Source organism: Electrophorus electricus, chromosome 17 (genome assembly GCF_041902795.1).
Source record: "Electrophorus electricus isolate QZ-2024a chromosome 17, ASM4190279v1, whole genome shotgun sequence".
In the NCBI taxonomy this organism is placed as follows: domain Eukaryota; kingdom Metazoa; phylum Chordata; class Actinopteri; order Gymnotiformes; family Gymnotidae; genus Electrophorus; species Electrophorus electricus.
In genome coordinates this window covers 1,272,311-1,299,043 of record NC_137513.1, presented here as the reverse complement: position 1 = coordinate 1,299,043, position 26,733 = coordinate 1,272,311, and the positions used below count along the sequence as shown (strand labels likewise).

The 26,733-nt window shown below is 42.7% G+C and overlaps 2 protein-coding genes across 2 annotated transcripts in view; both read left to right on the top strand.

The window, feature by feature from the left end:
- Positions 1–1,928: 1,928 nt before the first annotated feature.
- Positions 1,929–5,492, top strand: tmem120ab (transmembrane protein 120Ab). Its single transcript, XM_081700219.1, has 12 exons — positions 1,929–1,997; positions 2,126–2,244; positions 2,332–2,448; positions 2,551–2,610; positions 3,091–3,186; positions 3,290–3,379; positions 3,527–3,592; positions 3,814–3,875; positions 3,965–4,057; positions 4,217–4,281; positions 4,494–4,562; positions 5,009–5,492. Exons 1-12 carry the CDS (start codon positions 1,929–1,931, stop codon positions 5,123–5,125), a joined length of 1,023 nt encoding a protein of 340 aa, XP_081556345.1. The 3' UTR covers positions 5,126–5,492.
- A 469-nt stretch (positions 5,493–5,961) lies between these two features.
- tyw1 (tRNA-yW synthesizing protein 1 homolog (S. cerevisiae)) overlaps positions 5,962–26,733 on the top strand; it is a 44,324-nt gene continuing 23,552 nt past the window's right edge. The window contains exons 1-12 of the mRNA XM_035534245.2: positions 5,962–6,158; positions 6,720–6,850; positions 7,094–7,222; positions 8,053–8,154; positions 9,026–9,220; positions 9,484–9,762; positions 10,594–10,707; positions 16,691–16,814; positions 21,489–21,541; positions 21,630–21,748; positions 23,376–23,485; positions 25,933–26,110. Coding sequence (XP_035390138.2) covers positions 6,152–6,158; positions 6,720–6,850; positions 7,094–7,222; positions 8,053–8,154; positions 9,026–9,220; positions 9,484–9,762; positions 10,594–10,707; positions 16,691–16,814; positions 21,489–21,541; positions 21,630–21,748; positions 23,376–23,485; positions 25,933–26,110 — 1,541 coding nt within the window. The 5' untranslated portion in view covers positions 5,962–6,151. The remainder of the gene's footprint in view (positions 6,159–6,719; positions 6,851–7,093; positions 7,223–8,052; positions 8,155–9,025; positions 9,221–9,483; positions 9,763–10,593; positions 10,708–16,690; positions 16,815–21,488; positions 21,542–21,629; positions 21,749–23,375; positions 23,486–25,932; positions 26,111–26,733) is intronic.

Below are 26,733 nucleotides of genomic sequence, written 5' to 3'. Positions count from 1 at the left end.
CTAGCATTATAGGCTCATATGACACAAAAAAGATCCATCCACTTTTACAAAAAGATGAATACTGTACAGCCACAGATGCAACATAAGTGCATTTTAAAGAACGTATTGCTTTTGAACACACCTCTTTAACAATAAGGTTACACACAGGGTGTATAACCTTATAAAATTAAGAAACTATAAAGAACATTCCTGTAATACGCTTTGTTAGGAACACTGAGACACTGCCACGCGTCCCTGGTCTCATACTAATCACACACCTGATTACCATTCTCCTCATTACTGCTCCCTATTTAAGCTCCCTTCCTTGGTACTCTCTTTGTGAAGTATTGCCTTTCCATGTTGCATACCGAGAATTCCAGGTACGTATTTGTCTTCCTGGTTTCCAAATCCCGCCTGTGTTTCAAACCTCGTCTCCTGCCTGACGCCTGGACACCTTCCAGATTGACTACGAGGACCTGCCTGACTCCTCTAACCTGCCCTGTTCTTCAATAAAACCTCTTGCATTTGGATCCTCTCCCTCGTGTGTGTGCATTCGTATCACCCTTGCAAAGTATCAGCACCTTTTTTGTATAACAAAATGAGCAGGCTTGTATGTCATGAAATGACAGTAACCTAAAACAGTGTAGAGTAATATAATTTCACTGTAAACAGACAGACATCCAGCAAGCGTTCCAAGTTGTGTAGATTTGTAGAGCACCAGAAAAGTGACAATCTTGTTACTTCTGTTGAGGCAAATGAGTCAACAAAGTCAGAGACAAACACACAGCGCTCTAGTGATTCAAAGCTCTGGGAAACCTTTTCCCATCTATATCTCAGAGGGGAAAAGATGATCCCCTGCTTGGACTCGGCTGGCTGGTTAGCAAAAGGAAAGCTGTACATGATACCAGGTGCTATTTGGCTCTCCCATGCTGTGGTGTACGAAGATGCATATCTGACCTGCGTCTGAACTCTATGACCTCCTCAGCAGTTACCACAAAGACTCTTTGTAGGCTAAGAAAGTGGTTAAGGCCCAGAGGCACAATATGTGAAGTATTTGTAAAGTACATATTGTGAAGTATATGTGTAGTAGAGTCACTGAGGAGAAGGATACTTCCTCTCGCAAAGATAATTTCATTCTATCAGACATCTGCAAGAACAAAAACATGATGCCTTTTTTATTTGGGTTAGATGATGTAATGACATAGTCAGACAGAATGTTCTGAGAAGGGAGAGCAACCAGCTGATCACACTATTAGCACAGACCTCTCCACCCATGAGAAGTTCTTTAGATAACCACTAACCAATGTAAACTTCAGCACATATTCTTGCACAATTTCATATATTATCTAACCAGCCTTTCATAACAAAGACACAAGTCAATGCTTGGGAAGGGTAGCCCCCCACAAATTGATCAAAAGTAGAAGCTTTTTCCTCTGAAGGTTTGCAAAAATCTTGCCCAACAGACAAGAAGAGACTCCAGTTTCTTCACTTGGATTTTATAGCTGTCTGGGTTTTATTGTTGTCTTTTACATAAGTAATGACATAGATTAATGTATTGTTTAACCAAGGTGTATTACTGGAGTGGTGGCTTCACTCAGACAGAAGCTGCACAGTACATGCCATAACTTTAGTAGATTCTACAATTAATAATGGTTAAAACCACTCACTTTGGATCGTGCTTGGATTTACCTTCAGTATTATAATTTAAGATCATACTTGTAAAACCATTATTATAACAATGTGTAATATATTCCAGACACAAGCGTGTCAAAGGTTGGCAGAGTTGCAGCTGTCAAAGTTCACCATCAGTCATAAAAAGTCCATTCCAATCTGTTGTCTTCAGTTGTGCTGTTTTGTCAAAAAGCTCTTTAGGAAACTAGCGTTGATTTGGGATTTATCTGCAGCATTTACTTCAACCGCATCAACTTTCTGCTCTGAAAAAGATGCAAATGACAGCTACACTAACAGAAGCCCTTCAAGAATGGGAGAGTCACCAGAAAGAGTTCCAAGTGATTCAGGTAAGACTTCAAGCTTTGTCAACCAGAACACAGAATCCAAATAACAACATTCTCTTAAAAAAAAAAAAACAATCTATAGGAGTTTGCCTGTAACATTCAGTATAAACACTCATAGCAGTTGTCCTCAGGAGAACCATCAGCGTTACATGCAGAATCTCCATGAGGTCTCTGAGATGCAGAGTTGCATCTCTGCCACCATTGCTCATCAGCGGAAGAGTCTGAAGGACTTCTTGCAGTCTCTGAAGACGTGAGGAGTGAATAAGTGTCAAAGTTCAACTCTTCCTGCTTTGCTAATGGTTTAATCTCAATTAAAATGTTTTTTTTAAAATTACATTTGCAGCAAAGGGTTAGCAGAAGAAGAAACAAAGCATGTGGAAGAGATAAAAGAACATATCCAGGAGAGACAAAGTATCCTCTCTCAGATGGAGGCTTTCCTTCCAAAGAAAAATGGGTAATGTGGTATTATCAGCTAGTCATACGACTGTCTTCACAAAATGCATGGTTTATGGGGTGCTGTGAATTCCGTCTCCTCTTTAATCCCTCTCTCCTAAAGGATATATCTCTGCCTCGTCCTCGGGAATGTGAATGTCAATCTTCTAAGCAAACGATTAAAGTAAGCATCATCTAAATCATTCCTTTTTCCCGGCACGTAGCCATTATGGATGTAAGACATCTAGGCTAATGCTTCAGTCCTGGAGCCTTGCTGTCCTCTGCAGGTTAGCACTTTACTTGCTTATAAAAAAAAGAAAGAAACATGATCCATCTCACAAACAGCTCAATAATGAGTAAACAATGACCAAAGAAGTGCAAGGGTATTGTGGGTAAAAGGCAAAGGAACCCTGGTTTGGAAAGGATTTCTGTATTACCTGAGTTTGGACAGTAGGCAGAAGGATTTCCAATGTCAGCTGGGTAACATTTATTGGTACTGTCGGGAGGGGTGGGGAGGTATCAGTTGCAGATATGCACTGATCTGTGAAATTCAAATGTAGCCTCCTGTGGACTGTTTGAAAATACAAAAATGCCCATGATCCTTTACGTCATAAAGTTGCATGAAGAATTGAAGCATTCTGTCTTCCCTGTCACTGTACCGCAGGGCTGCCTACAAAGATGAGTATGAGAAATTCAAGCTGTGCGTGACTGTAATCCTGCTTTTGCTGGCTTTCACGTGTCGCTTTTTCGTCACCTACAGGTCAGCCTGCATTCCTGAAAGATCCTCAAATAATCCTTACTTAGTCTAAACATGTGGACCATTCATGTCAGTTCCACTGGGCTTGTTGCTTTGTGTCATGTAGATTTGTGGACGCACTCATGAACTTCCTTCTGGTCTGGTACTACTGCACTTTAACAGTCCGTGAGAGCATTCTCATCAATAACGGGTCCAGGTCAGTTAGTCACCTGGAGCTTATGGAAATGCTACAGTGTTGTTGGGTCAAAGGCTCTACCAACAATCAATTGAAGATTTTACTTTAAACTGGTTATCAGCAGCAGCAATCGAAAGAACAGTCCAATGTTGCTCATGGTTGTTTCAGGATCAAAGGCTGGTGGGTAGCTCATCACTACATCTCAGCTTTTCTTTCTGGGGTCATACTGACTTGGTAAGTAACTTAAACAATTATTCATGTTATAGCCTACCTCTGTGTAGCATCTGACTGCTTATGTTGTCCAGACACACGACTGTTATTGCATTTCCATGTACTTCATATTGATAAAGCATAACTATTCATCTCTTAGACCGTAGCTATAGTAGTCCTCTAATTTCCATGTACTATGGTTAGATTGAGAGACTCCTGAGACGCTGTGTAATTTTCTTCCACAGGCCCGATGGTGAATTGTACCAGATGTTCAGGAGACAGTTTCTTTCTTTTTGCTTGTACCAAAGTAAGTGGCCAGCACATTCATGTCAGCACTGACCTTCTAGAAATGATTCTGCAGACGTGAAGTGAGTTGTGTCCTTCCGGCTCCTGCAGGCTTTGTGCAGTTCCTGCAGTACTACTATCAGAGTGGATGTCTTTACAGACTCCGAGCACTAGGGGAGAGACACAACATGGATTTGACCGTAGGTAATGAAGGAATTCAGTAGGTCTTTTGTCAATAGGGCATATTATTCTTTTCAAAATGCCCATAATTATCTGTCCTTGTGGTGGCATATGTAGACTCAATTAATAAAGCTTTAAGGTCATTGTTCTCTGAATACAGTGATGAATTCATCTGCTTTGCAGAGGGGTTCCAGTCATGGATGTGGCGGGGTCTCACGTTTCTATTGCCTTTCCTGTTCTTTGGTCACGTGAGTGTCTTTCTCTCATAGAGTAAGTAGACGTTTATGACAGAAGAAACTGTCATAGTTTCCCAGAATAAATTATATGGCTTGAAAAGGTGAAGAAGATGAGGAATACGCTTTGATTTGCATGAGGAAAATTGTCCCTTAATCAGTGTTTATGTAGCTTTGTGTCATTCAGTACTGTATGAAACTAAATGCCACTGTTGCCTGACTTTCAGTTCTGGCAGCTTTATAGCAGCATCTACCTGCTCAGTATGGCTCCTGTTCCTGGATGTAAAGAGTGGCAGGTCAGTTGTTTCCATTGTGTCCACCCTATGATCATTTAAAATGCCAGTTCCATGAGACCAGTCGATGACAGTAGGTGACATTTGTATATTTAATAGTACAGGATTGAACACAAATAGACATCTTAGCAGACTGGCAATGCTTCTTTTGTAATGTAAGTGAAAAACGTATTGCCTCCGTCCAGTAGTGCCTGCTCCAGCACATCGGTGTGAATTTCCCTCTTCATCTACCTGTTTTGGCACATGTAATTTGACTCATATTTATCAGGTTGACTACATGTTAGAGCAAGAACGTTGAACAATGCAGAATTCTGGTCTTCTAGGACAAGAGTTGGGTGTTCCTGTTCCTCATCGAGTAAACAGGAAAATTACTTGAACCCCTCCAAAACAAACAAACAAACAACAACAGACGTTTTATTACTGAACCCATCTCATCTTTTCTCTTCTAGGTTTCTGTATGTGGGCTTAGCTTCCTTGTTTTATTCATGGGCAATTTTTTCACTACGATCGCAGTGGTCCGACATAAGCTGAAAAACACGAGCCTGAACCGGAGTAAGAGTCGCTGAACTGGATGCCTGCTAATGTAATATCCATAATGCATAATTTAAAGTTGCGCATGAAGTTAGGAAATGCTCCTCTCTGCCATATTAACAGGATGATGTGGAATAAGCAAATGTGCAGAAGAGGTGTAATGCTATTTATAGTATTACACTGGAATGCTATTTATAGTATTACACTGGAAATAAGCAGTCTTGTAATATGTGAGAGGATATTTAAACATACTAGGTCCACACTTACCACAGGTGGTGTACTGCTTACATCCAGTTCAGCTATTGTTCCCCTCCCTCAATGGAAAAGTGAACAAACATTTGTTAAAAATACAATTGAATTGTAATAAGTTAGTTACATTTAAAGTGAAATGTGTGTTATATAACCAAATGGTTTATTTTATGTTTGAAACAATTACTCTTAAATGGAATAAATGATAATAAGTAAGGTGATATGTATTTTAAATGTTTTATTATATTGAATATTATTATTTGTAAATATTATATGCTCATATATAATTTATTCTTAAATGGTAATATTAATATTAGAGGTTTCCCTTGATTATTAACAAATTACATCTGATTTGAGGTTTGCTGAAATTGTTTAAAGGTAGTTTTCATCTTATTAAACTAGGAATTACTGTAGAGTATCTAAGATACTGTTACTGTATCTTAGGAATGTGACAATAGCTGTAGGTATAACCACCTGTATGTACTACTAAAATAAAAACACACATATAGTATAACATTAGTACAGGTAAATGTAGTTACTCTTAATAGAGTGCACTGTTTACTGTTTACTGTTTACTGTGACTCGACCAATCACAGACCTGGAATGCCCATTTCCCATAATTCCACCGTCAAAAGCAACATGGCAGCGTCCTTTTCTGTGCGTTTCGTTTATGAACTGAGCTAAGTTAGTCAGCTGCTTGTGTCGAGCTACAAAGTTGGTATTCTTTATTTGTAGTTGTAATAAGTGTGATGATTATCCGCAGAGAATTATTTTTATTCTAAAAGTCTTTTTATCTTTTCGCTACGTCTGAAATGTCAGGTGAGTGCTCTCAGCTAGCTTGTGTTATCGCGCTTTCTGCTAACTCGCGCGCCAGCCAGCTAGCACGAGACCTCGCGCGCCGCCGCAGCGCTGCAATAACGGAGTCACGAATAACGTTACGGAGCAGACGAGTGAGGATATAAGGTTCAGATTTCGGATACGTTTAGCCTTAGTGGAGATTCGTGTCCTCTTTCAGAAGCTGAACTAGTTCGGAGCTAACGTTAGCCTAGCTGAGTTACATTTGTTGGCTAACTGTTAGCTAGCCTAGCTAAGCTACGTTTGAAGTGTGTGGTGAAGTGGCTAAATAAACTGTGCTTTAGGTAATGGGTTACTAGCAATACTTGGCGTACGAGCGATGTCCTGTGCTTAGCTAGCCAGCCGAATGTCACTAGGGTTATATTTAGCTAGCTAACGTTATGCTTGGTTGTCTGAAACACTGGCAAAAGTAGCGAAGAGCTCCACTGTAACGACAGCCAGGCTATCTTAGTTTAGCTCAGCTTATCCGTCTGCACTGGCTCGGGAGTCCCTGGAGGACTTGACCTGCTCTGAACTGTTTTGCAGGGACGTGGGAAAGTGCTTGGGGCTATGCCGAAGACTGCCTTTTAGCCGTGTGGCAGAACAGACTCTGCGTGTACACTGTTGCAGCTGTTGTTATCGGATTATGGCTCACAATAAACATGACCTGGAAAAAGGTATAAATGTATTTTGTTTAACACCGTATCTACAATACACTACTGTCGTATCGTCAGCTTCGTGCTTGTTAAATTAAGCCAAGTGACGAACGCAGCAGGTGTTTGCCCAGAAGACGCCACATAGCTTTGTTGTTTGGTGGCATTTGGATATGCAGTGCTTGCACAATGAATGGTAAATGCTAATAATCTCCATTCAGATAGGCATGTTTTCTTATACAAAGATTTGTATGATTATTTTTACAGAGGAAGCCTGTCAAACCTGTAGATTCCTGGCTTTACAAATCTGGAAAAAAGAAAATTTCAGAGAAAGAGAAAGTCGTCAGTGTTGTAGGACTAAGGATATTCTATGGATCGCAGACAGGAACAGCAAAGGTTTGTAGTATACTTTCTAATTAAACCCATTATTACAGCCTTGGCTACTAGTAAAGAATTCAGGGCCCATAATGTGCAATATGTATTCAAACTTACACTCATAGAATTGATTAAACTTGTCAGATGTGCCCCAGTAGACCAGCGGCATGGCAGACGCCTGTTGTGATAAAGACCACCTGTCCTACTTTCGTGTGATATCGGGGAGTGTAACCGTGTTTTCTTTAGATTAGTTCTCCTGAACTTGTTCTTAAACACTCGTGTTTGCTTCTCGTGGGAGTAGTACTTTAGATAGTCATATCCATTTCCAGACATGTACATGGTGATTTCAATCGGGTGTATTAGTGCATGTGTTCATTGGCCCGTCTAGAGCTTGTTTTTTACACAAGACTAGAATTAAATTTACACATTTATTTTCTTTACCCCAAATGTGGAGTCCATAATTGTCTTCCTTTTTGTTGCGTACTAAAACTGAGTATAATGTAGCTAACCAGTAAGGCGTACTTACGAATACCATTTGGCATCATGCAAAAAAACATGCTGAAATGATCACGTGTTCTTGGTTTACATGTCAATTCAAGTTTGTATGAAAATTCAAGTACACTCCCTTATATGGTTTGTGAAGCTTCATGAATGGACAATAGCTACGTTAGCCTTGAGTGCTAAACGGAAGAGGCAGAATTTGGACACCAAACATATCTGCTGATGGTCTATATTTGGGCTAAGAGGAAAATTGTGCATATTGGACTTTTGCTGCACAACTCTTGTAGTGCCTATTTTAGTGATGGGTTGAACTGAGTTGAAAAGTAACCAACTTGAATGTCACTGCTCAGGGCTTTGCCAGAGAGCTTGCCGACGATGTCCAAAATCTGGGTTTCCAGTCTGAAGTGATTGACATGAAAGATTATGATCCAGAGGACAGAATATCTGATGAGGTGAGTTGTCACGATTCCTTTTATGTGTATTGACTTGTTTATATGACTGTGTCAGTCAGCATCAGTTTATTTTAGGATTCTTTAAAATTGTACATGTCAGTAAGTAGTCATCTCTAAGCATTCCTTGATTTTAGTCTGTGAGGACCAGCACTTCATGTGTTTATAGTTTGCTGTTACGTCATATACTCTTAGATGAACGACGCTGTTAACTTGAATTACTGCAAACACTCCACACTTGGAGAAAGTGACCTGACCCCTTCACAACATTTACATTTACGGTATTTAGCTAACGCCTTTATCCAAAGCAGCTTACAATTATGACTGAGTACAACTTGAGCAATTGAGGGTTAAGGGCCTTGCTCAGGGGCCCAACAGTGGCAGCTGCACAGTGTTTTTACTGCTCTGGTCTTCAGGAGCTCTTGGGGAAGGTTTTGAGAGACATTGAGGAGATGTGCTCATGTGGGAAGCAGTCTTCTGCTTGTCGATTACGCATTCACTCAGCACTGAGTAGTGAATCATTCTCAGAGACGTTACCAGTGTGAAATGCTGCTCACTGTCAGCTGGGGAAATTGCTTGCCAGTGCAGCAGTAAATGTGGTAATTATCATCTGTACTACAGGACTTGTTGTGGTTTCATGATGAGAATTTTTGACACATGGTCATGGGCTTACCATTGGTCTTGATGTGATGTGTAATAGGCAGCATATTGAACTCGGTGCCTTGCAGGCAGTCTGGGCACGCTCAGGAGAGCGGGTTTGCCTCACACTACATAGGACGAAAAATAACCCTCCCTTAGCTGGTTTTTGGTTGAGGTTTAGTCGAGCTCTAGTCACCATGTTATGTTTGAAATGGCACTTCTTGTCTCTCTCCAGTGCACTAGTAAAAGGATCTGCGTGTTCCTTGTGGCTACATACACTGATGGCAAGCCCCCCGAGAGCGCTGACTGGTTCTGTAAATGGCTGGAGGAAGCATCCACTGACTTTCGGTATGGCAACACCTACTTGAAAGGGATGAGATATGCTGTCTTTGGCCTGGGGAACTCTGTCTATGCTGGCCATTACAATACGGTGAGAACCTCCTCCTGTTGCAGCATAAAATTATGCACGTTTATGTACTCGGTTACTATGATGAATCCAATGCTGTTCTGTTGTTTATTTTATGTAAATTATATACATTTTATTCTTCTCCAATGCATCCCATTGGAGGATTTGGAGTCTCAGCCCCTCCCCTGGTTTCTTCCTCAGGCGTTTGTAACAGTGCCCATTACAAGAAGCTTCATTCAACTGCTTATTTGAATGCCCTCACAGCAGGTGGTGTTGTCTCACGGCAGGTAGGCAAAAGCGTGGACAAATGGCTGTGGATGCTGGGTGCGGCACGAGTCACGAGCAGGGGAGAGGGCGACTGCGACGTGGCCGCGAGCCGACACGGCAGTCTGCAGGCTGACTTCCAGGCGTGGCGGACCAGGCTGGTGGGCCGCCTGCAGGCTCTGGCGCAGGGCCGCAGGAGACCCTGCAGCGGCAAGTGTAAGAAAGGCTCCTGCAAGAGCACGAACCGGCCGGAGGAAGCAGCAGAGGACGGCGCCTCGCCTCCGGAGGGCCACAGCTCGGAGGCAAGCTGCTTCTCGCGTTGGTGTGCGTAGCCATGGCAACGCGCAGGGTTTTGTGTAGTGCATGGCAGGCTGGCGTAGATGGGTTTCGACCGGCAGAGGTGCCAGTTTCAGCACTTCCGAGTCATTCTCGCTGCACTTGGGCCCTCTGTGCCTTTTAATCAGCTCAAACAGGGGAACCTTTTCCTCATCGTGCGTACTGTTTATACATTTTCTCCTTCATGCTTTTTGAAAAAAAAAAAATTATACTCTTATGTTTCAGGATATTTTTTTCACCTCAATTTACCACCAAAAATAATAAAACTTATTTAGTAACTGCATTTTAATAAATGCACCATTTTGCTTTTTAAAAATAATTGGACCCCTTAAAATAGTAGAGAAATGCAGTTTGTCTTAAGAGTAACTCCACATGCTTGCAGTGCTGCGGACATGCTTAAGTCTTTTCTTAAAGCCTTCTTCCTTTTATTACTGCATATGCTGAGGCCTCATCTGTAAGTGTGCGCTAATTCCAGTGTGTGCCACTAGGGGTCGTCTTCTAGCAGTAAAACCATCACGCTTTCAGCTCAGTTCATTTAAAAGATATGTGAGTGTGTCTAAAGGGATCAGAGCTGACCTTTCCAGGTGTCCCGCTGGACTGCTGAAGGTCCTTTCCTCTCCAGACAGCCAAGACAGCCTCAAACAAGACATCCTTTTATAATTTGAGGTCAACCAAATATTGCTTCTGAAGATAACAGTGCATTGCTTGTAGAGGCTTTATTGTACAAACATATTTCTTATGTGAATCCGGGTCATTAGCACCGTAGCTTCCTGAGAGTTTTGTCTTTGACTTTGCAGGAGCTGTTTGAGTCCAGCAGTGATTCAGACTCTTCAGGGGAGGGGGAGACTCGGGGCTCCGTCATCGACATGGAGGACCTCGGCGACGTCATTAACCACATTAAAAAAGCCAAGGTCAGCTCTTCTACACCAGCAGGAGTTTCTCAATTAGCAACAGGCATTCTTTATCTACTCGGCATTCCTTGGTTGTAATAGAAAAGTAAAGCCAAGAACGTCTTTAAAATTCAGACTCGAGATCTGTCTCTGTCTGACAGTTCTGCGCCGTCTTTGGTGCAGGTTCACTGCTGAATTGTCGAGTGCTGTTTACTCTCTGTAATGGTGTTTCACGCTGTATTTATTTCTTGGAGAGATGTAATGTTGGCAGTGCAGGCTACAGGAATGCAACTAATGTAGAGCGTTTGTGAAGAAGTTTTTATATGGTTTTGAAATGTATTGCTGAAAAGATCCCAGAAACCTTGCAGGTGGTCTTTTGTGAACAATGCAATCAGTGCATTAGAAATTCAAGCGCTTGTTACTGGGCGGTCAGGAGCAAGCATTGCATGTGCTGTGGTCTTGTTGGTGCTACAGCATGAATCTCTTTGACACAGAAATGAACTCTAGCTGTCATTCAAAAAGCAAGATGCTCAAGAACAGAAGGTCTGATACAGGTGAAAAAAGTTAGGCTTTATAAACGTTGCCTCCTGACACTTGTTGCGCTGACAGGTTGCAATGAAAACTCAGTTCACAGAGCGCTGAAGTTTTGAGGCTTGATAACATCTGCTATCCAGTCAAGGGGTCCTGGGTCTTTTTTGTATGCCTGGAATCAGGGTATGGTGGGTATTCTGTTACAAATGACTGATTACCTGTTAACAAATGCATCCATAATCTAATCCAAAGGAGAAATCTGAAAGTAAGTAATCTGATTGCTCTTGGTTAATTTTGGATTACTTTTTAACCCCTTAACTGCCAAGGAGTTGTATAACACTGGTCCCTTAGTGCCAGCCAGTATGACAACTGACAAGCTCCCAGAAGCTAATGTGCAGACTTATGATCGACTCAGGAGATGTGTTAACGATGTCCATATCAACAACATGTCCCTTCTCCAGCTGTCCAGTGTTGCTGAGAAGGTCGTTTGCTGAAAAATGTCCAGTGTCCCTGAACTCCTGTCAAATTGTTCAGCTCCACCAGTGTAAACGTCCCAGATAGGTTTAAAGTTATTGGGCATCAGTGAGAAACAAGTTTTTTATACCAGACCTGTGGCACTTTGTGGGACTGTGCTGATTTGTGGACTTGTCTCTTTGATCTTTTTGCTTAGAAATGTCAGAGTTCTCGGTTGAGAAGTGGGGTCATCTTGAATGTGTATCATAATCAGAGTTGTTCACTCCCACTGCATAATAACTAAAGTGTACGTAGGAGTGGATCAGCTGATAATGACTGTGGGACAGCACACGACAGAAATGTGGCCTTAACGTCTGCCTGTTGGAACTCCAGTAACCTGTGATTCATCATCAACTACACCCCAAAGGAAATGTATAACGTCATATGAAACAAGTACTGTGGCCACAAACACAGTTCTTGTGCCAAATGAAACAAATCCCGTGTTGACAAAGCTATTAACGCTCACTTTGTGTTGTGCATGTTAATGGAGCAAGCAAAAGCACAAAGCTCACTACCAAAATCTCACCAATGCACATCTGTTTCCACACCCAGAATGCACACAGGCTACAAACACAATGCACAGTGTGCTTTTTAACCCTTTAAGTAAATGCGGACTATGTTTGATGTTGACATTGTTTCAGCGTGACAGCAGTCACAGCTCGACAGGATGGAGCCGTTAAAGATGAGGGGAAAATGGGTAAAAGGAATCCTTGTTAAGGATTTTAAAAACGTGCCAGTGATGTTTTCAATAACGGCCTTTGTGTTTTCAGTGCCATCCCAGCAGATGGTAAGTAAACATGGCCATACTACATGTGTGTTGCAGTGGACATGACTTGAACTGCAGTACTGTGTTCACTTACATGTGATTTTGCTCAGAAGATGTGACAAACTGAAGGTGTTTCTCAGATGTCCGTATATCCAAAGTAGTGTTGACTTAAACAATCATTTCGGAAACACTCATAATGTGGTAAAAGATGTGAAAATGAACTGTTAATGTTTTCTGTTGCATTAATGTGTAATTACCATTTCTCTTTCTAGAGGAATTCTTTCACACTAGTGGAGTTTTAATGAGTTGTTTAAAGCATTTAGGTTTCTGCTCTGTCCTGCCCCCAGACCTAGGTGCTAATGGCTGGAAGGGATTATGGTGGGAGAGGCTAATGACAATATAGGACCAGCAGTTCGGGGGGGGGGGGGGGGTGCTAGTGTCTGGAGAGATGCTATGGTGGGTGGGGCTAATATCTGGAGAGGAACTGGTGGAAGGGGCTACTAGCAGGACAGTAGTGATGGTGGGCGGGGCTAATAACTGGGCAGGGGCTGTTTCGGAATGAGCGAATGGCTGCATAGAAACAGCGGCTCCATTGAAGGAGACAGGGTGGCAGATGGTTTGCTACAGTAGACAGCAGCTTTAGCAGGCGCAGAAAGGATTTACGTAACTGTGAACTGTGATCACCAACGCCCACTGTGCAAGCCTGTGTGGAGGAGTGATTCATGAGAAGGGAGCAGAGAGAAATCTCCCCCCCCCCCCCCCACACACACACACGCACGCTCACACCTCACACTCATATGTAACACACACTGAGAGACAGAACTGTGAGTATCCCCTTTCCTTTCAGGATGGGCGTTTGATCTGAGGTTCAGGGGCCCAGTGAGTAATGCGATGGCTTGAAGCACTGTTTTGGGAGAGACGCACGGTCTCGTTGACTGATAAGATGGCTTTGTCTTGTCGTAATCCTGTGTTCCAAGTGCTTTGATGAAAAGCTGCCTTAAATGCTTGGAATTTAAACTTGCACATTACTGTGAGTGGTTTAATAAAGAAGTTTGTCATTGTTATAATATGCAAGATTCAACATTTCAGATTTCTGACATGATTTATAATGCATTTTTAAAAAGTATTTCATGTTCTCTCACATTTATGAAGTCATGAAATTCCTTTGATATGTGATGAGGCTTCTTTGATTTTTTTTTTTTCCTTCCGTGCAATAACGCAATGCCATCTTGCCTTTGATTGTAATAAATGATCAGAAGCTCACCAGAAAAAAATCCCTTTTGCAAGTCTCCGTTTCTACAGTAATGTTTTCATGTTGTGATGTGAACGATACTGTTCAGGTTGTCATTGATATGGTGAGTTTGTCTTTCATAGTTTTGTCTCTCTAGTGGATAGAGCAGCATTGTTGATGTGCTTGTGTTTTTGTTGTTGTTATTGGTTTCTCAAAGGCAATGGAACCAAACAATAGTTCCCGACAATGTAAAATGGTTTTTTCCCAAGGAATTTGAATTGGTCTTCAGTTTTGACCTGTTAGGGTTGAGTGGGCAATGGCTGGCACGTGTCCAGTTACAAGCCATAGTTAATTACAGCTTTGACCAAACCAACTCTTCTTTTACCACATAGCTAATACAGTCGCTGCAGTGTAATGGTTTCGTTTATTTGGTTAGATTCCTGAGTAGTTTTGGTCCTGACACAAGATCATCATCTGAAAGCTCAGGTATCTATTGCGCCTTAATTTAAGCTTGCAGAGCCGGTCTGTAGAGTGGCCCCATCCCTCAGGTCTTCCTCAGGACACTATTAATTGATTTTTGCACGGTACTTGTTCATAATTCTATTTTTAGGTTTTGTTCTTTCTCCCTCTCTGTAGCGACACAGTGGTTCTGTTGTTTGTCAGGCTTCACAAAGCCAAAGTGCTGATCCAAGTTTTTGCCTACATCTCACACTGACAAAGGGTGACTGATGCTGTATCCAATTTCTTATACCGATATCCAGCTTCTTACTTCTGATACAAATGGACCATGCTCTTGTCCTGCTTTTGACCACACAGGACGGATCTGGATTGTGGCGAATGTTTTGTTATGCTGTGTGTGGGGAAGAAATCAAGCTCTTGTCCATAGCAGGCTCCTAGCCAATACTAATTTGGTATCCATTTTTCAGAGCAGAGCCCATTCACGGTGCTAGGAGGTCTTTCACATTCACAGTAAGTAGACAACAGATAAGGACATTGCCTGAGTCACTTAAAATTAATCACATTTTCAGTGGTACTGACTGACTGTGGCAGCTGTTGGTTCTAAAAAGGTTTCTCTGTGCAGTCATTTTCAACCTTTTGAAAAAATAAATAAATAAAAGGTGCTTGGATGGTGACCAGTCATTGAAGCCAAAAGGCTGTGAATCTGCTAAATGGTGTAATTGTGAGTGTGAACCCAGGCAATGAGTGGGGAATGCTGGTTCATCTTTAGGGTTCGCCTGACTCATCCGTGGGTTAAACTCTGAAGCACACCGTCGTCTCTTGGCGCGTGAATGGCTTGGTTGGCGGTATGCCAGCAAGGTGGTGTATTGGCCAGCTTGGGGGTGGGTGGGTGGGTTTCGGGGTGTCCGTCAGTCCGGGTCTGCCAGCCCCCCAGGACTGGCCTGTCGTAGGCCACCGCCCATGTGCCACTGTCGCTCGCCATGACAGACCTGAGGCAAGAAGCGCTGCGGCGCTGCTGTCAGCCGCCACCCAGAGGCCGGGAGACCGCGGGGGGCTTCCTAACTGACGGCTCACAGTCTGGCTGCCTGTACAGTATGTGTCAGCACAGCACGACAGAGCTCAGGGAAGGGTCATGGGCTACTGGTTTGCTAGTATAGCAGCCAGAGCTCAGCCTGTTTCATGGTCCTCCAGGGAGATTGTGTGCACTCTAGCAGATCATTGTTGTGGCAGGAGAGAGAACAGGAGGACAAGTCAATGTGGGTAGCACCTGCACCTCAGTTGGTTCTGAGAGAGAAGATGACATGGGCAATTACCTACTTAAATGTAAAGGGAGACACAGCATATCAGGTTGAAGTAATGCAGTGTGAAGAGGCCTTAAAGTCTTCTTTTGGAGATCCCTATTTCTTCATATATACTGCTTGGCTGGTGATGCATGTGGAACAAGTCTTCTGCCCGGAACTCTGCCGTTTAGTGGCCAGTTCACACAGGAGCTAGAGCTGTTAAAATGATCTGTGGCTCTTTCTAGGGATTCACTGTTTTTTCAGCACACAGTAAGAGCTTATTTATCTAGTGACAGAACGTGTTTTAGAGAGCTCATCAGACATCTGCGTGCCTGTGGCTCTGCCTGGTATGTCCAGCCATGGAGACCGGGCACCTGACACCTCCTGTATCCTCTGTGTTGTGTAGAAGATAAGCACGATGAGCCAAGACTTTGCTTGCAGAGAAGTGGTGAGAGTACCATTTATTTTACTTCATGTAAGGTTTAGAAAAAAAAATTGCATTTCTGTGCTGTCCTGCTAGCTTGAAGATGCACGTGTCATTGTGGAGGAATGTATTTCATCAGACTGACCAGCAGGCCCCCACGTTCACCTCTCATGGATTTGGGTGATTGGTATCCAGAGCTGCTTCACTGTTCACAGAGAGATTTTTGGCCAAATCCCTTTTGCTGTCTTTATGATTCACAAATAAATGTATTCAAGCTGTCATTGTTGACTAATGTTCAGGAAACTGTTCTTGTTATAGTGTTACTAGTGCAGGTGATTTACAGGCTGAGAGAGTTTGTAGGTTGTAGAATAAATTGAAATGCACGGTCAAATACACGCTGTTTTTAGCTGGATTAATTAATTGGAGGAACACGGCAGTCTGCTCTTGGAAGCAGGTTTAATGGGTTAGCATGGAAAGGTTTCAGAGGTTTTCACTGTGTACTTTCTCCACCTTTCTCCCTTTAATTCATTATTAGGTACCATTTCAATCTGCAGCAGCTTTTTTTTTTTTTTTTTTTAGCAATACACCTTATCCATTAATAATGCATGAAAAGTGCAGGTAAGAGTCATGGGATTGTTTGTGTATAACCGCAGTAAAATTGTACCTACCGCTTCATTATTGCGTGTCAGTTATGGACCCATGTTTATCATGAGAGCTGCACATGTGTTAGTTAAAGCAAATGTCATCCGTGGCCAGGCGGGGTTGGGCGACGTCAAGACAGGCTGTGTTTTGTGCTGCAGAAACCAGAAGAGGCCTCTCTGGGGGGAAGGCTGGCGAAGCTCAATGGAGTAAGGAAGACTGAGGAAGAGGAGGAGGAGAGGGAGATGCTAACGCCTGCTCTGAGGGAAGTGCTCACAAAGCAAGGTACAGCCCGCTGACATCAGCTATTTCATTCACTACATTGCTGTAGTAGCAATGCCAACATGCAGAACAAGAAACTCTGAACATTGTCAGTCAATGTTCACGTCTGTTTATACTTCAGAGTTGTGTGCGTCACCATCAGTGTGATGAACGTGATGTTATTTGAGACTTGGTTTGTGAATTCGCTATTTTTGATACATAATAAAACAAGTTGTTTTGCTTTAGCGTCGTTTAGAAGATGATATCAGAAGCGCTTTGAAATGTAAAATCGGCCATTCTAGGATTTTTAGGGCTTGCTTTCATTTAAGACTGGGATGTGGCCTGTTGTCTTTTGTTTTAGCAAGGTCTGCCATTCTGAGTTTTAGCGATGAGAGAGGAATTGTATGAATACTTGTGCAACGCAGACACTGGTGTCAACAGCCTGTAAAAATGTTACATTCCTTCTGCCTATTGGGGCATCAGGAATTAAGCTCTAATAATTAGTTTTATACTGAAAAATACACTTAGATCAATGATTTAACTAAAACAAGGTTTTTATTCCAAACAAGTGTAGAAAAAAAATACCAAAAGTGTTTAGTTTTTTGCAATTGTTCTTAGTTTTCAGTAGATCACTCTAGACACCTTGTGTGCTCTCTGATATTTAAACATGCTGTATCTTCCATGCTTGGCTGTTTTCAGTGTGACATTAATTGAATATGGGTCGAATACAGTGCCCCTCCTCAGCTGCACTCCTTTGAGACGCTGGGTCTCTGATGATAATTACACAGACCTCCCTTCCCCTACAGTGGTCTGTCTGTCTGTCTGGTGGAGGAGAGAAGTGCTCTGTCTGAGTTCTGTGACATGACTTGCTTGTACCAGGCCCATGGCAGTTCGTAACAGCTCTTAATGATGCAGCAATATCCAATTACCCCTCTCCTGCTGGAGCTCTCCTGAGTGTCCAACTCTGCACCTTTCATTAATGCTGCCTGCCTCCTACTCACACACACACACACACACACACACACACACACACACACACAGAGCTTGTATAGCTATCACAGCCTGCTGGTGTGGAGTGTATTACACCACATGAAAATACTGGTACAGAAGTCGTCTTGGTGTCATGCTTATTTCTGAGGGTAAAGTCATAAATAAGCATTTAGGGAGGGTTTGACTTTGGCTCCAGATACAGTTCAGGGTTACAGCAAATCACCTCTGTGAACCATTTTATATACACATAATTACTATGGAGTTCAGCAAAGAAAGAAACTCCTCGTAACAGCACCTGCCAGAAAAAGCTCCTCACTATCTCCTATGGAGCCCATGCGAGAAGAAAAAGATTTTAATGATATTCCAATGCATTTGTCCTGCTTACAGAGTGTAATCATTCAGAACACTTTGCTATGTTGTTGACCTGTTTCCACTGCTCTGCACTTCTTTTGTATGGTGGTGGTGGTTTCTCTTACACCGAGCACTGAACATTCTTAGATTCTTCTTGGATGTATTTTGCTAAGATAGATTCATGGATTAGCGAGCTAACTTAAGTTCAGTTTGAGGCAGCACTGAGTTGGGCTGAATAAACTTAGAGTAGGTTCAACTCCGGGCTACCTTGAGTTGAACTGTTATCACTAGCTCATGAATTCCTACTTGCCAAGGCAGCTAGCACTCCCCTGGTACACTGGAATAGGGGAGATTGCATGACTCATGCATTACATTTTTCTCCTGCAGTTTGTCCTGTGTAGGGAAATGCTTTATAGCCGTGCAAGTGCTGCGTTAACGTGTATGTAAAATGGCTAGTGCTGTGTTAATGTTAATGGACAGGGTTAGGTCAGTGGTTAAGGTACTTGACTTGTAATCAGAAGCTTGCTGGTTCAAGTCCCACCACTGCCAAGTTGCCACTGTTGGGCCCCTTTACCCTCAATTGCTCAAGTTATACTTTGCTTTGGATAAAAGCTTCAGCTAAATGCCGTAAATGTAACGTGTGTTTTTAAAAAAGCTAGTGCTACACTCTGAACGGTTTTGTGGCTGGTGTGGTCAGTCTGGTGTGACGCCACACCTGGGAAGGCATTGGCCTGGAAGAGTGAGATGAGGTCAGTATGAAGACCGCTAAATTGAGGCAGTCAGTGAAACGTCAGAGTTTAAACGATGCCCATTGTTGCTGGGGAAATGTGTGAACTTGGACTGGAAGTGAAGGTGACTGGATTTGTAGAATCTTGCAGCTTCTTCAAGTCAGCAAAAATTCCCCAACATTTAAACCTCTAGATGACACCTGTGATGTCGTTATACATGTCGAGGTCACATGACAGTGTTTGAGCTCAGTTGGTGTGAATTGGTGTGAAACTTCTAGAGCAGCACTGTAACGGATATTAAGTGGTGTCCCACAAATCCCCCTCCCATTCAGAGATGGTTGTTCCAACCTGACATAGATGTGTTCCTTTTTTCTTTTGAAGCAGTTTTCTGCTTTGTCACCCCAGAGTATGTTTGTGCATTCTGGTGGATTTGCATCTATGACATTGTGTTCATTCTTTTCTTTTTTTTGGCTCTGTTATGCAAATGTTTGAGAGTGGGCTGTCTTCTTCTAGGTACTGTTGTGACTCCTTAACAGTGGGAATGTCAGGTTGTTGGCTTTAACGCCCAGATTATTGCCCTTATATGTGGGTTGAATGATGAACCTCAGTGACATTACACAGTGCTCGTAGAACAGTGCAGTGACACAGGAAATGGACTAACTTAAGAAGACACTAGCACCCTGTTCAGACAACATTGGCCCATATAGGTTTCTCTCATCTTATTTTTAAAAAGTGCTGGAATTCTCACTTTTGTCTGCTGGTTGATTTAAATGTGGTCTTAGTCCTTTTGTTTCAGTACATATTGTTTGTAGGCTTAAGAACGTTCCAAGTGCTTTGATTAGGGTGTGAACGGCTTGGTGTGATTTAAAGGGTTAAATGAAAGTATTCTGTTTGATGTGTGGACATCAGAGAGGTCAGGTGGAGCGGTTTGTGTCAGTTGGCATTGATCAAGGCTAGTGCAAAGAAAATGACTCTAGTTTTGATTCACCCACCTTCAACATCTGTGGTTAGTTTCATGGCCGTGTCGATCATGACATTTTGGTTCATGGCCAATTTAACACTGGCACAACGCAATTGTTGTTTAAAATATCTGCTATTTTTTTTAAATGTGTTGTTTGAAACTGACTCTTACAAATATCAGCCACACTGTATTAGATGATATCTCCTTCAATTTTTCACATCGTAATGTGCTCAACAATCTGCTGGTTTATTCAAAAACCAAAATGCAGTCTGGCTATGTTAACATAGGGGTTACAAAAAATGTCCTGTTAAAATGGAGCTTTCAGGTGATTTGCACTGATTTGACATCTGTTTAGGAGGTCTCCATGAACTGCAAGCCCTGAGCAGTCTTGTCATGGCGTTTCATGCTTAAGCTTGGTGAAGGCTGAAGTATGTAAGTGGATAACTGTTCAGCTCTGTCATTATATTGCAGGAAATACATAATAACATACCTGGAAATTGTACATCGTGTGTTACACTTTGTAAAATGCTTTTACACTTTTAAATGTTGTTTTGAAGGAGAATTTAAACATTGGAAGATGAAAATTATTCAGATTTCTGGACACATCTGAAATATAAGGGATGAATATTGTTTTCCATTTGTTAGTTACTGGTGTGGTAGAAATGATTTAATAGTCCCCAAGGGCTGTGCCACGAGCTGTGTGTCAGGTGTCAGGGCAGTAGACCCACCTGGTCAGTTGGTAAGGGTTCTGGTTTGTGAGCAGATCCCCTCAGAAGCTTCATTCACTCTCCTATATTCACTCACTCATTCACGTACACCAACTCCTCTTAAGCTTGCGTGTACATTCTTGATAAGAGCAAGACTTTTTTTTCCCCCCTAATGTTTTTCTGTATTCCCTCAACTAGTCTCCCTAAAGCCAGGCTTCAGTGAGCTTAATAGACCATTATATGTCAAACTGTGTGAGATGATGCCAGTAAAATCTGTGTGTGACTGCGATAATCATGTGTTTTTAAAATCAGACTGTATGATAAAGATTCTCTAATGTTAGATGTGCGATGAAAGGAAATGACATCAGCGCGTTTCACTTCACTCAATAACATCCTCTCATTGGTGGCTTGAAGACGAGCCTTGTAGGACTGTCACACGCTGCGATTTTGATCTAAAGTTTCATTACACTGCCAGAAATCAAATCAAACATAATTGGTCACAGAGTATGTCACATTGTGCATTCTGCCTCTAGTCCTAATATTCATGTGTGATGCATGACAGCAAAATCAGGGTGATTTCCACACAATGTGAACCTGGTTTAAGACTCCCGTTATGAATTTGTGAAGTAGCACCAATATAGACACTGATAAAAAACACTGCTCCTAGTGTATAGGAGGGCTTAAAACTGCTCCTAGTGTATAGGAGGGCTTAAAACTGCTCCTAGTGTATAGGAGGGCTTAAAACTGCTCCTAGTGTATAGGAGGGCTTAAACGCTGAGGACACCTTTCGTTTCAGTGTATGAGTACGTATTGTACTTGTAATACCAGTCTAGCTTGGACCCAGAGCTCGTCATACATACCGACCCATTTCTGGACTAGTGGACTGTTACACCTGCTTAAATATAATGAATAATTAAATATGCTGTTTTTTCCTTGTCTCGCTTTTTTGTCTTTTGTGTAGGATATAAACTAATAGGAAGTCATTCAGGGGTCAAACTGTGCCGCTGGACCAAGGTACGCTTGAAATACCAATAAAATCTTTCTTCTCCAACAGCAAGGGAGCTTAACTCAGTTGAATAACCATTGATCTGTCTGTTCCCAGTCAATGCTGAGAGGCAGAGGAGGCTGCTATAAACATACTTTCTACGGGATCGAGTCTCACCGGTGCATGGAGACCACGCCAAGTCTGGCCTGTGCCAACAAGTGTGTGTTTTGCTGGAGGTGAGTCAAGTGTTCTTTCACTTAAACAGCTCATACATTTAATGAAGTGGACCTCCTTCAAAATTGGAGTGCAAAGGAAGATGAGGGGACATGGATTAATGTTGACACCGCTGAGGGAGGGACTAGAGCCAGCACCACTGGCTCTCACTAATGGACATAAAACATCTCCCTTAGACAGGGGTCTTACAGGCTATTGAGGTAGGCTCTCATGGCCAGTCCATGAGGCTGGTCTGAAGGCTGGCGTTAGGATGAAGCCCTGCTGACACACACACCTGGAGTTGGTTAGTAAGGTGCGGCTGCAAGCTCAGTTGAGATGGAGGACGCCCCGGTGCGCAGCCATGTAAATAAATCTGGGATGTTTTTGAGTGTCTACCATTCTGCTCGTATGCCCACGGTTTGTTGTCAAGTTTACCTTCTTAGTCTGCAATTTTATGGCTTATGGACATTATTAAAGTAGACGTTTCAAATGCTTCGCAGGGACAGTGAGGTGGTTTTGGTCCAGACTGTCGCAGGGACAGTGAGGTGGTCCGATGCGTTTCCCTCTACACCCCTATAGAATGTCAACATCATAAACGATCGTTGTGCCCATGATTCCCTGTGCATCCTTTCTTGTTTTTGAGGGGGATAAAACAAGGGAAAATATCTCACTCTGGCCCAGAAGGGAGGAACCTTTGAGTAAATGGACTCGTTAAGTCTCCTCTTCCTCCTTCTCGTCCTCTTCGTTCCTTGCAGTGGTTTTTGTTGTGATAGCTGTAAGAGTGAGGGGGCCAGATTGGAGGGATTAGAGGGAGCACTTCAAGCCCCCTGGCCAACAGAAGCTGCACGGAGGAGTAATGATCACACCTGACGCGTAGCCCACAGGACCTGCCTGGAGAATTCAGTGTAGGTCATTAAACAGCTCATTATTGTCCCCTTTTGGTCTTTCAAGTAATTGCTGGCATCATAGGTCATTATCACACTGAAAGCAGGATTTGTGCAAAGTTCTTCTTATATGTGCATACTTGTCCCATGTAATAGAAGTGCATGCACACCCAATATGTTCTTTTTGATCATCTCCAGTGTTTGAGATCCTTCAGCCCAGGACTTGACATCTGACGCTTTTGGTCAGTTTTAAGAAGTTTCACTCTTGGAGTTAACAGATCTGGTACTGAGTGTGACCTCCCCTCTTAATAATACTCTTATCACAGTGGTTGGAAGATACAGTTTGTATAAACTTTTCTACCTCCCTTACTGTTGGTATTGTTGCTAGTTTTAAATATTGTAGTTAAACCTCTAACCATAAGATTTTAGCATCTGCTCAGAAATCAGACTGATTTGAGAGGCATGCATAATACAAACTAGGCACTTTTATATGGTGATACTACTTTATTGTAGTAAGGCTAATTTTATTAGCTCTCTCTGCTGACTTTTGACACTGTGGACCACAATATGGGTCTGCAGTGGACTCTTCTCTGGAGATCGGAATGGAAAAACGTAGTTGTTCCTTGTCGCGAATGCCCTTTTCACTGATGTGAGTGGTACTGAAAGGGTCACTGGAAGCTGATCTGCTGGGCCGGCGAGGTGGGCCTGTGCTCTGCCTGACACATGGCATGTTCATCATGGCTGTCCTCTTGTTCTCCCTCCACAGACACCACACCAACCCGGTGGGCACCGAGTGGCACTGGAAGATGGACCCAGCTGAGAAGATCCTAAAGGAGTCGGTGGAGAACCATCAGAACATGATTCGGCAGTTTCGAGGTAATTGCAGCCAGGGGCATTGTTGCATAAGACCCGGACTAAAGCGCCTAACCCCTCTCTTAGCACTTAGAAGCCCCGTTTCTCTTCTCAGACGTATCCCAGCCTCTCTTCTCTGTTGGGATACTCTATAGAAAAATGTCTATTTTTCTCATAGTAGTTAAAAAAGACTGTTGGATTTTCATATTCATAGCCCAAAAGATGAACGCTCAACTCGAATACCTGTAGAAAGTTGCAGGTCGAAAGCATAACACTTTCTGAGGACAAACGGAGGAACGAACAGAAAATGTCAGCCGCTTTCTGTTCGACTGCTAGACACGGGGGATCACAGTGGCAGTATATTGGAACATAGCCTAGGTTATTTTTTATGCTGCTGTCATTCATTTTAATTGTGGTTCTTCAGACTGATCTTGGACCTGTCACCTTTAACCTTGTCATGGGGATTTGTGTCCTGCTTGGTTCAGCATTGAAGGTCTTAAAACCTTCGATGAGCTGTAATTTGGCTGCTCTGCTGTCACCACTGCAGTGGTACGGTACTCATCGTCCCCACTGGTTTCAAAACAGTGGGTCAGTTAGGAGACTAGATGTGATGGTTTTGGACTGCCAGAATGTTGTAGAAAATAGGACACAGAAGGGTGGTGGTTTTTTACTGTGTGCATAAAAAAGTGAACTTAGAAAAATGCAAATGCTGAGTCATGATGTGCCCTAGAAATGTCACATTAGTTAAAACAGTTGTCGGTTAAAATTGATTAAACTTCATACACACGTGTGAGCCATCCAGTGTTGAAATATCATTCTCCTGACATAGTGGGCTTGCACAGAGTATTTCCAGCTTCTGAAAAGCTGGCCACACCTTTTCTTAATTTAACTTTTGACCCCTGATGCATTTTCTTCATAATCTCTTCACCTGTGGACTGTTGGGTTCACCATATGGCTCTGATGGAAGTGAGTCATTGCCTCTTGGGTGTAAACATGCTCCCTCTTGGGGTTGGAAAAGATCCTTTGGTTTTGCTGCCATTGTTTTACCCTTCATGTGCAAGGGAGAAGGAGGCAGCTCACATGCTTGGTGCTTTTTCTTCTTTCCCCTTTAGTCATAGACTGAAATATTCATCATGGCCTGACAGACAGAAAAGCAGTGCGTGTTATGGGTGAAAGCGTGCTCCCTGTGACGTGAGCTTGGAGTGGAGCTAAATATAGAGGCACAGGTCTGGCCAGCTTTCAGGTAGTTTGCTGAAGCAGACTTTGGTTTCGAAGGGCCTGATTACCCTCATTTCAGACAACTCTGGACTTTACTGCTTTAATGACAATGCTGAAAAAAACACTGTTGGTAAACATCAAAGCAATAAATCATCTTTTAATATTTAAAAAGGAGGAACAGTCAGGTCCTAGAGGCGGATTTCAGTCTGGATCCAGCTTTGATTTCACCACTCCATCTCTACCGTCTCCTTGTTGCCAACATGTACTCAGGCTGCCGTTGCCCCATTAGTGCGTCGTGTAGCCTGCATGCCGTGATGACCCAGGCAGTGCAGACGAGCACAGCAACACGGGGCCAACGTCAGGCAGCACCTGCTGCATCAGCATCTAGAGATGCTTTAAGAGTGAGACCAAGCAGAGGATTATTTGTAACCGCTTCAAATAAAACATTCATGCCTTTTTTTTTTTTTTTTTTTTTTAGAAGAACGTCATGTCAGTTTTGATTTGGCGTTCCTTTTGTCTCCTTTTCTGTTATCTGATACTTGGGAAGTTTTTTTAGAGGCAAGACGAACAGCTTAAGATCAGTCCAGAACTTGACATTCGACGGTTGCAATAAGTTTGAAGACATTTCACTCTTCGAGTTAAAGAAAATTCAGTCATACGTAATACAATCTTGGCCCTGCTATGTGGTGAGAGAACTTTACTGTCCTAATGCTAATTTTATTAGCTCTGTGTTAATAAAATTGTCTGACTTTTGACACCATGGACCACAAAATGCTTACTGACTTTCATTTACTACTCATCATTTTGCCCACAAGGTCTGTTCCCTCTGTGTGTGCTAACTCTATTGACCAGAACTATAAAAATTCATTTGGACAGGTTTGATAGGTGATTTATTCAAACATCTTTTTAGCCTACTCTTGTGTGTGGTATGTTTTGTTTTTGTTTTTGTTTTTTTTTGTTTTTTGTTTGTTTTTTCAGCTGTTGTGTGGTTTGTTTTTGTTTTTCACCATTTTCTCCTTTTGCTCAGCACACTGACCAAGGCGAGCTGTTTTCTGTGCTTCGCAATGAAATGTTGCTAACATCCCGGGTGTTGGTGCTGTTTGTGGGTGTTCATGTAAATGTCTTGATTTTAGGGTTTGCCTCCTTCCCCCCCCCGCCAGTGCTTTGCTCGTTAGGGGTCCCAGCTTCAATGAACGTAAAGTTGGCTCACGAGTGCAGTGGCACTGATGGAGTGTGTGTTTGGGCCGTGGCAGGGGTCCCGGGGGTGTGGCCTGCACGCTTGGAGGAGGGCCTGGCAGTGAAGCACTGTGCTCTGTCTCTGGTGGGGGAGCCCATCATGTACCCGGAGATAAACGCCTTCCTGCGTCTACTCCACCAGCGCCAAATCTCCAGCTTCCTGGTCACCAACGCCCAATTCCCTGATGAGATTAGGTGGGTTCCACCGCATTCACTATATCCTTAGTATGTACCAAGTTTATGCTTAGTTCAATATAATCTGTTAGAATTTGTGCTTCAGAGCGTATGCATGATGGAGTGCTCTGAATTATACATCAGCAAATTTGAATGTATTGTCTTTGTCACATTTTCAATTTGGCTGCTGTTAAACTCCATCTTCTTCTGGGCTAATGTGAATGCCTGTGTGCGCTTGTGTGTGTGTGCACGCGTGTGTGTGTCTGTGCGCGCGTGTGTGCACGCCAAACGTGTGGGTATGTTGCTACAAGCCTCCTTCTGTATTAGGCATTGACTCTGAGTCTGGTTAGTCCAGGGGCTACTACAAGAAACAAAACTAGCCCAGCAGTGAGTACTTCCTGATACTGTTGTCTAACCCCCGAGTCCCAGGGAGGAACACTAAGGCAGCTGCTCTTTAATTAAGCCTAACGTTTGCCTTAAGCAAATTAACGAGACGAATCAAATGCCTTTATTAGATTTTCATAACACAGCCGGCATATTTCAGTAATGTTGCTTTTAAGGGATAAACAGTCTCACAAGCATTTTGTCTATTTACAGAAAGGATAAGTTTAGCACATAAGATTGCTAAAAGTGCCTTTTATCAT